At 41.7% G+C, this 10,169-nt stretch overlaps 1 protein-coding gene across 2 annotated transcripts in view; it reads left to right on the plus strand.

The window, feature by feature from the left end:
• LOC135098335 (von Willebrand factor A domain-containing protein 5A-like) overlaps positions 1–9,613 on the plus strand; it is a 23,081-nt gene extending 13,468 nt beyond the window's left edge. The window contains exons 5-8 of one of the 2 annotated variants that reach the window (XM_064000632.1): positions 192–405; positions 773–899; positions 7,580–7,724; positions 9,019–9,613. In XM_064000632.1, coding sequence (XP_063856702.1) covers positions 309–405; positions 773–899; positions 7,580–7,721 — 366 coding nt within the window. In that variant the 5' untranslated portion in view covers positions 192–308 and the 3' untranslated portion in view covers positions 7,722–7,724; positions 9,019–9,613. Of the gene's footprint in view, positions 1–191; positions 406–772; positions 900–7,579; positions 7,789–9,018 lie in introns of those variants that run through there. The other variant, XM_064000634.1, reaches the window with a different exon arrangement.
• The last annotated feature ends 556 nt before the right edge of the window (positions 9,614–10,169 follow it).

Consider the following 10,169-nt stretch of genomic DNA (forward strand, 5'->3'; position numbering starts at 1 on the left):
GTGTGTGTTTGTGTGTGTTGTAATTCCTTCTCTACGTCCATAAACCTTTTAGGTCTTGTTTTCTTTCTTCTGTCCATGAAAATAACATCAGCTGATCCAGCATTGCAACCTAACCCAACTGATGCCCTCACCTATTGCAGCATAACCTAACCTAACCCATGCCCCAACCTAATCTCCTGTCCATGCCGCAGGTGAGCCAGGACGGAGGGTTCAGCTGCGACCACGACTGGAGCATGCTGGTGTACTACAGGAGTGCCTAACGGCCCCACCTGTTGCGGGAGACCGGTGAACGCTCTGCCACTGGTATCATGAAGGATGACCTGCTCATGCTGAACCTCTTCCCAGAGGTGCCCACCAACACCTACTCCAGCAGGAATGAGATTATCTTTGTCATCGACCGCTCAGGTGAGGTGGAGGCAGGTGGGACAGCTGGACAAGGTCAATAGGACCCAAGAACTGATATGATGGGATGCTGGAAGGCTTGTCAGTGCAGGACTAAGCAGATATGATGCCTTTCATAGCTTTTTAAACAGGCTGTGAGGGAGTTACTGGGGTTTTGAAGGATGTTTCCATGTTTCCAGTAATAGTTCAACAATAACTCCTTACTGTGACTCCTAAGCAGGATGTGAGGGAAGTTACTGGGATTTTCAAGGGTCCAACTCAGCAAGGTTGTACTAAGCTAACGTAAATTAACCCCAAAATTAGTTCGACTCAGTGAGTTTGTACTGTAGTTGTGCAGTGCTAACCTAACCTAAACTAACCTCACCAACAGGAAGCATGCATGGGGAAAAGATAGAGAGTGCCCGGGCAACACTTCTTCTGTTCCTGAAGAGTCTGCCTCTGGGTTGCCTCTTCAACATTGTCAGCTTCGGCTCATCCTTCTCAGTGCTCTTCAAGAAGTGAGTGGTCCAGACTGGGTTAGGATAAGTGAGAGGTCATTCTTCCTCTTCCTCCTATATTTATCTTGTCTCATCTTTCTCATCTTCTATCTTTTAATTTACTTCCATTCCTCCTCCTCCTCCACCTCCTCCTCATAGCTGCAAGCGCCGGTTTGTAAAAGTCTCACTCGTGACCAAGACTCTAGGCAAGCGATTGGTCTTTGTGGCATTTTCAAGACCCAGTGTTGGAGGCATCTAACACAGCAGTATCTGATTTCCATGCATAAACTTTTCATTTGCTCAATTTATGGTCACATCTTTTCTGAAACTTCAAAAGCGCTCTGATTAATGAGTCATGCCTTCTCTTCTCAGTCAATGCGAAGCCTGTCGTGGCAAGTTTGCCCCTCAGTATTTCCGGAATTCTTCTGCCTGCAGGTTGTGTCACCTCCAGAGTAAGATAGAGAGACTCAACGAGAAATACGAGGAGAAGTGCAAGCAGTATGAGGACGTCGTGCAACAGCTTGAAGCACTAAAAGAGTTCGTTGTCTCTAATACAGGTTGCACCTCCACAGATGTTGTTCCTGCCATCCCTGACAGACCTGCCTCCTCCACTCCAGGGGCTCCTGCCCGCCCACATGCTGTGCTTGCAGAGTCACCATTCACTTTAGTCAGTAATCGTGCCACCACCACTAATGTTAAGAAATCTTTGCCCATCTCAACACACAACAGGTACCAGATCCTAGCTGAAGAAAAGGAAGATGCACAAGAGACGAGACTGGTCGGAGACTCAATAGTCAGAGGTCAGCTCTCTGAGTTCTGTGGCAGGGCTCGTAGGACACGTAAGCGTCTATGCATGCCTGGTGGACGCTTAGACGACATCACGGCAGCATGCGACGAGGCAGCCTGCGGATCTAATAATAATACCCTCTTTATTACTCACGCAGGTACAAATGATGTCGAAAACACTAGGTCTGAAGAGCTCATGGAAAAGTTCAAGAGGATGATACAGCGCTAAATCCAATAACATTATTGTTTCAGGCATCCTCCCCCGGACCAGGGCACCGGCTGCCTTCTACAACAGAGCCTTCAGCACTAACAGCCGTCTTTGTTCTCTCTGCGCAGAGGAAGGTGTAGACTTTGTTAATCTTTGGGACAACTTTTACAATAAACCTTCTCTGTTTCAGCCGGATGGTTTACACCTGAATGGAATTGGAGCAGCACGACTTGGCAGACTCCTTAGTAATAAAGTTTCTATTTTCAGACCAAAAAAAGACCAGCAAGATCGTGTAGCTCCAGACTCTTAGTAGACTCCTCGCACAACCCAACCTCCATGTGCAACACTATAAAAGCTTGCCTAATCAATGATCGCAGCCTTAGAAATAAATTTTCAGATTTAGAAACCCTGGCAGCTGTAGAAAACTATCACATTATTGGTATTACTGAATCTTGGCTGAACTCTGCAAACAGAGACTTTCTTGTGGAATACAACTTGCCAGGCTATGAAATGTTCAGCAGTGAAAGAAAAGACAGGATAGGAGGCGGTGTATTGCTGTATGTGAAAGCCAGTCTTCAGCCAACCATACTAAAAACTGAAAAGATTAACAATATAGATTCAGTCTTCTTGCATTTAAGAGTACGTTCTAAGAAAACTGCTATAGGTCTTATTTATAGGCCTCCGGTTCACAATGTTTCCTCTGATAAGAATTTACAAGATCAAATTACTGAAATAAGTAACACTTTTGATAGTCATCTGTGGAGACTTCATTCTACCTGTTAACTCATGGGGAAATCCACTTAACTCTCACTCTGGTCACGACTTGTATAATAATTTATTAGAATGTTCCCTAAAGCAACACGTTCAAGGACCCACACGAGGTGACAACATATTAGATCTTGTTCTTTCAACAAACGATGACTTAATATCTAACGTTAATATTGGTCCTGAATTTAGTACGGGTGACCACAAGATTGTCTCTTTTAACATCAGCCTTCAAGCATATAAGGACATTGTTAGCAACGAAAAAGTTTTCATTTATAAAAAAGGAGACTACGACAGACTCAGGTCAATTCTTTCTGTCGCAGATTGGAACGCTGAACTTGGCGAAAGTAACATTGAAGAATCATGGGCGAAATTTAAGTAGCTACTTTTTATAAAATGGTGTGAAGACATGTATCCCTATGCGTAAAAAACGTCCATGCAAGAGAAACAAACCTAAATGGTGGACAAACAACACTGAGTCACAACTACTGCAGAAAAATCGTGCCTACAGTAAATATTTGTTCTCTCAGAATGAGGCCGATAAACTAGAATATGACAGACTCCGACGCGAATCAAAAAAGCTCATTAGACAGAGTAAGAAAAATCTAGAAATGTATATTGCAAGCATTGCTAAATCCAGTCCCAAAGAATTTTACGGTTACGTTCGAAATAAAAAAGTCATTACATCTCACATTAATCAAATTACACTAGATAACGGTAATTTTGTCACCGAAGAAACTCAGATCGCGGACACACTGGATGATTATTTTGCTTCAATTTTTACAGAGGAAAATATTCATACAATCCCCGAACCACTCCTTATGCTCCACAACATAACCCCCTTAATTGTCTGCGTTTTTCATGAAAAAGAAATAATCAATTGATAAAATGAAAACTGACAAAGCCCCCGGCCCAGATGGTATTGCACCACGTGTCCTGAAAGAAACTAGATTTCAAATTTGTAAGCCCCTTTCATTGCTTTTCACCAAATCATTTAAATGCGGTAAGGTTCCCAAGGATTGGAAGTTAGCTTACGTTAAGGCGATAATTCACTTCCAAGTCCAGTTCTGGTCACCCCATTACAAGAAAGATATAGACAAGCTGGAGAGAGTCCAAAGAAGAGTTACCAAGTTGATCCCACGACTGCGGAACAAGCCTTATGAGGAGCGCTTGAGGGAACTCAACTTGTTCAGCTTAGAGAAACGGCGAATGCGAGGAGACTTAACTGAGCTGTTTAAAATGTGTCGGGGCTTTGATAACGTAAATGTAAACAACTATATCATCATTGACAGTTCCAACACCACTAGAAATAATGGTTACAAGATTATAGGTAAGCGTTTCAGATCAGACGAGGCTAAGTATTATTTCTTCAATAGAATTATAAGTGTCTGGAACTCTCATCCAGCATATATTGTCGATAGTAATACAATAGAAACTTTTAAACAAAGGTTGGACAATCACCTCGCAGCAATCCCTCATATAATATACTTTGCGTACTTTTTTTTTTTTTTTAGTTACTGTAGTGAATAGTATAATTTCTCTTTCATCCTTTCCTATCACATCTTAGCCTTTCCTTCTCCCTATGCTCTCTTGTTTTCCTTCCTTTGAACCCTAGTGTCCTCCAGCCTCTAACTCTTAGAATCTGTAGTGGTAGTGGTAGAATAGACACACAGACAGCCTCGTTAGGCCCAGTAGGGCTGTTGCTGTCTGTTCATTCCTTTGTATTCCTTTGTATTCCTCCTCCTCTTGTGCCAATAAAAAAAAAAAAAAAAAAGCCCACTAAAATGCCAGTCCCATAAAAGGGTCCAAAGCGGTAGTCAAAAATTGAAGGATAAGTGTCTTGAAACCTCCCTCTTGAAGGAATTCACGTCATAGGAAGGTGGAAATACAGAAGCAGGCAGGGAGTTCCAGAGTTTACCAGAGAAAGTGATGAATGATTGAGAATACTGGTTAACTCTTGCGTTAGAGAGGTGGACAGAATAGGGATGAGAGAAAGAAGAGTCTTGTGCAACGAGGCCTTGGGAAAAGGGGAGGCATGCAGTTAGCAAGATCAGAAGAGCAATTAGCATGAAATTAGCGGTAGAAGACAGCTAGAGATGTAACACTGTGGCGATGAGAGAGGCTGAAGACAGTCAGTTAGAGGAGAGGAGTTGATGAGATGAAAAGCTTTTGATTCCACTCTGTCTAGAAGAGCAGTATGAGTAGAACCTCCCTCAGACATGTGAAACATACCCTATACATGGATGGATAAGGATGGTACAGAGTTAGCAGATAAGGGGGGGGGGGTGAGAAAAACTGGCGGAGACATCTCAGAACACCTAAATTCTTAGAAGCTGTTTTAGATAAAGATGAGATGTCAAGTTTCCGGTTCAGATTATAAGTAAAGGACAGACCGAGGATATTCAGTGTAGAAGAGGGGGACAGTTGAGTGTCACTGAAAAAGAGGGGATAGTTGTCTGGAAGGTTGTGTCGAGTTGATAGATGAAGGCATGAGTTTTTGAGACATTGAACAATAGTAAGTTTGCTCTCCCCCAATCAGAAATTTTAGAGAGATCCAAAGTCATGCGCTCTGTGGCTTCCCTGCGTGAAAGGTTTACTTCCTGTAGGGAAGTAAAGTCCTCTAGGGTTGGACGTCTATGAAAAGACGTGGAATAAGTGCAGGGTGGTATCATCAGCGTAGGAGTGTTTGGTTTAGATCATTGATGATTAATAGGAAGAGAGTGGGTGACAGGACAGAACCCTGAGGAGCTGCACTGTTAATAAAATTAAAACAGTGACTGTCTACTACAGCGGCAATAGAACAGTCAGAAAGGAGACTCGAGATGAAGCAACAGAGAGAAGGATAGAAGCCATAGGAGGGTAGTTTGGAAATCAAAGCTTTGTGCCAGACTCTATCAAAAGCTTTAGATATGCTTAATTCAACAGCAAAAGTTTCACCAAATTCTCTAAAAGAGGATGACCAAGACTCAGTAAGGAAAGCCAGAAGATCACCAGTAGAGCGGCCTTGACGGAATCCATACTGACAATCAGATAGAAGTTGTGAAGTGATAGATGTTTAAGAATCTTCTTGTTGAGGATAGATTCAAAAACTTAAATAGGCAGGAAATTACAGCAATAGGACGGTAGTTTGAGGAATTAGAACGGTCACCCTTTTTAGGAACAGGCTGAATGTAGGCAAACTTCCAGCAAGAAGGAAAGGTAGATGTTGACAGACAGAGTTAAAAGAGTTTGACTAGGCAAGGTGCAAGCACGGAGGCACAGTTTCAGAGAACAATAGGAGGGACCCCATCAGGTCCATAAGCCTTCCGAGGGCATGAAAAACATTATTGCGAAGAATTTCAATAGGTAGCATGAAGTAGTCAGATGGTGGAGGAGAGGGAGGAACAACCCCTGAATCGTCCAAGATAGAGTTTTTAGCAAAGGTTTGAACGAAGAGTTCAGCTTTAGACATAGATGTGATAGCACTAATGCCATCTGGTTGAAATAAAGGAAAGAAAGAAGAAGCAAAGTTATTGGAGATATTTTTAGCTAGATACCAGACATCACAAGGGGAGTTAGATCTTGAAAGTTTTTCACACTTTCTATCAATAAAGGAGTTTTTTCGCTAGTTGAAGAACAGACTTGCCATGGTTCTGAGCAGAAAAAAATAAAGTGCATGAGATTCTGGTGATGGAAGGCTTAAGTATCTTTAGTGGGCCACCTCTCTATCCTCTATAGCACAAGAAGAAGCAGTGTTAAACCAAGCTTTGGAAGGTTTTGATCGAGAAAAAGAGTGAGGAATGTACGCCTCCATGCCAGACACTATCACCTCTGTTATACGCTCAGCACACAAAGACGGATCTCTGACACGGAAGCAGTAGCCATTCCAAGGAAAATCAGCAAAATACCTCCTCAGGTTCTCCCAACTAGCAGAGGCAAAATGCTAGAGGCACCTTCACTTAGGGGGATCCTGAGTAGGGACTGGAGCAATAAGACAAGATACAGATATGAGGTTGTGATCTGAGGAGCCCAACGGAAAAAGTCAAGAATGTTGGGCATATCTCTAAGACAGTCAGGAAGACGAGTAGGGTGTCGCACCAATTGCTCTAGGTCATGGAGGATAGCAAAGTTGAAGGCTAGTTTACCAGTATGGTCAATGAAGGGAGAGGAAAGTCAAAGCTGGTGGTGAACACTAAAGTCTCCAAGTATGGAGATCTCTGAAAAAGGGAAGAGAGTCAGAATGTGCTCCACTTTGGAAGTTAAGTAGTCAAAGAATTTCTTATAGCCAGAGGAGTTAGGTGAGAGGTATACAGCACAGATAAATTTAGTTTGAGAGTGACTGTAGTCGTAGCCAGATGTTGGAAATCTCTGAAGTTTCAGGAGCGTGGGCACGCGAGTAGGATAGAGAAATTAGGAGAGAGCAGAAAAAAGGTTACTGTCAGTTGCCTTAGACACCTTTGTTTCAGTGAGGAAAAGAAGATGAGGTTTAGAAGAGGAGAGGTGGTGTTCTACAGATTGAAAATTAGATCTTAGACCGTGAATATTGCAGAAGTTAATGAAGAAAAAGTTGACGGGGGTGTCAAGACACCTCATAAGAGCAGTCCGACTTGGGGACATTTGAGGTCCCCTCCCCAAATGGGAACTCCGAGGCTGGTGTAGGAGTCGCCATGATAATTTTTAATTTTCGAGTGAAGGGTGTGTGTGTTATTAGGTGCTTGTAGTTTTGTGTGGAGGAAGAGAGTTGTCTTTAAAGGGCAGGCTCTGACTGCCCCCTTGTGTTGTGAGACACAAAGATAAATGTTTAATGAGGTCACAGCTGGGTTTAATGATAAGTTCACAGCACCCCCTGAATAGTGTTTTAGACCTCACTGGGAGTAATTATTATTTCAGCGGGTGCCTACTGTCTTCTGTGTGTGTGTGTGTGTGTGTGCTTACCGTAATCCTTGTGGTGTGACTGTTGCAGGGGGAGTCGTGTGTACTCAGAGGCAACGCTGCGTGAGGCATGCCAGCTGCAGGCCGCGATGAAAGCCGACATGGGGGGCACAGAAATCCTGGCGCCACTCAAGGACATCTATGACAAGCCACCCATACCTGGCTACTCATGACAGGTGGGAAGAGCCAACGGATTTGTTTGTTTTGTTTATTTATGGGGCTTCTCTCTCTCTCTCTCTCTCTCTCTCTCTCTCTCTCTCTCTCTCTCTCTCTCTCTCTCTCTCTCTCTCTCTCTCTGTCAGGTTAGGTGAAGTGAGGTGAGGTGAAGAGTCAGTTTAGCTGAGGTAATAAGAAGAGTTGGATGATACTGAAGTAATATTAACGTCTTCATCTGAGGGTTAGGTTAGGTTTAGGTTCACTCAGCTCATTAATCTCCTTGGTGATCCCTTCATTGTGTAGACGATGAGTTGCAAAGGCACTGTACTTTGCCCAGAAATAAACAGTATCTGGAAATGAGTAGGATGTTTGGTGGTGTGTGTGGCAGGGAGACTGTTCAACATAAGTTCAACATGAGTTCTCCCTTCTATCAGTTTAATGAAAGCTGTGAGGGTTTCCAAGAGTGTGTTCACCACTAGTACTGACTGAACAGAGGTGATGTGAAGGGTGAGGTGGTGTGTGGCAGGGTGGGCTGTTGACAGTTTCACAAGGATTCTACAGTTTAGCGAAAGTTATTGGTATTTTCAAGAACTTGTTCAATTTTTTAATTGATTGAACAAAGAGTTTATACCTTCCACTTACAGTCTTTTATGGAAAATATTGCAGTTTCCAAGTGTTATTTCATGAATATAGTCATTGCCAAACACTGCCATCCCAGCAGTAAAAAGATCATCCTCAAGATTCTGATTAAAATAATCTGTTGCCTGTGAAAAACAGTCATGATGTGAGAACATAGAACACTTCTTACACAATACACAAGGACTGGTGCAGGAAGCCATCTGGCCTACATGTGGCAGTCCCTGTTTGAAGCACACCTGCCTGTTTCCACCTGTCATCCCCATCCATTCATGTGTCTAATCTCCTTTCAAAGCTCCCTAATGACTCAGCACTAACAACCTGATTCTTGAGTCCCTTCCATTCATCCACCATTCTGTTTGAGAACCAATTTCTTCCAGTCCTTTTTTAAGTATAACTTTTTTTTTTTCAAGCTTGAATCCATTATCTCTTATCATCTCCATCCATACATTTATCTCATCTTTTAAAGCTCCCTAATGACTCAGCACTAGCAACCCGATTCCTGTGTCCATTCTGTCCACCCAGCACTGTTTGACAAGGTGCATTTAGAAGTGCTATTCATTAGGTGCGCTATCTCTGTGTGTACTTTATTTCCGTGCACCAGTCTTGCATCTTGTTGCTCTTGTGCTGCTCAAACCACAACACTTTTGTAACGTGTCTTTTTCTCTCTCTCCTCAGATTTAAGGTACATGTCGCATTCTTACTCACAGCAGCAGCGTGATTTGTCCGAGAGGGAAAAACAAAGAAAAGAAAATGTGAAAAATGTTAAAAATATATCTTTCAAGAGAAAGAAAAATTAAAAACGTGAAAATGTGAATAAAAGTAAAAAATAAAGAAGAAAAATAAGATATTGTAATACAATTATGTATGTGTGTGAAAACCGTAACGTAAAAAATAAAACAGAAAAAAGGAAATAAAAAAAAAAAATAGTAAAATGATGTATATCAATGGGAAAAACGGAACTTGAAAAGGACAAAAAAAAAAAAAAAGGAAAAAAAAATTCAAAATTATTGAAGCATGTGTGAAAAAAAAGTTAATTTGATGAAGAGGATAAATTAGCTTTTTTTCCTGCATAAACTTGAGCCTTGCTTTTCATGCGGCAAGAAAAACAAAGTAAAACAATGGACGTGTTTGTAAAAAAAAAATGCAAAGAAAAAGAAAAAAAAATGTAACAATTATGGATGGATTCATCCAAGAGAATGAAATTACACGAAGGAAAACGAAAATACGAAGAAATGTCAAAAAGATATGTGAAGAAAATCATTAAATAAAAAAACGCTAAAAAGATAAAAAAAAAAAAAAAAAAAAAAAAGAATATTTTATAATAAAATTATGTATATAAATGTGAAAACCGTAGCTTGTTCAAGAGGATGAAATAAAGAAAAAAAAAAAAGAGAATATATGTTCCTGAATTTATGTATATAGTGTGTGTAAAAAAAAAGAAACTTGAAGAATAAAGAAAAAAATGAAATAAAAAACATCTTTCCCGACTGTTAACTTGGTGTACTCTTCAGGAATAACATAGCCAGTGCGAGTCAGGGGAATTGGAGGAGCTTGTTGAGCGTCCTGTCGTCACTGCCGCACGTAGCGGCTCGTAGTAGATGTCGACGGCACATGAGCCAGTGAATGTTCATCCACTTTTGACAAAACGTTAGCCACCAAAGCACGAGAACATTCTTGAGTAGAAGTAGCATCAGCTTTCAGCTCGCCCATGGCCTCCCTCGACTTCACAGCCGCAGCAGTCGTGGAATGATTGTGCCCGTTCGCACTTTCACGATAGTGAAGGTTTCATCCCCTACTGTTGTGTGAACAAGAGCCTTGCATGCAGT

This window comes from Scylla paramamosain, unplaced genomic scaffold, assembly GCF_035594125.1.
Source record: "Scylla paramamosain isolate STU-SP2022 unplaced genomic scaffold, ASM3559412v1 Contig56, whole genome shotgun sequence".
Taxonomy (NCBI): Eukaryota; Metazoa; Arthropoda; class Malacostraca; order Decapoda; family Portunidae; genus Scylla; species Scylla paramamosain.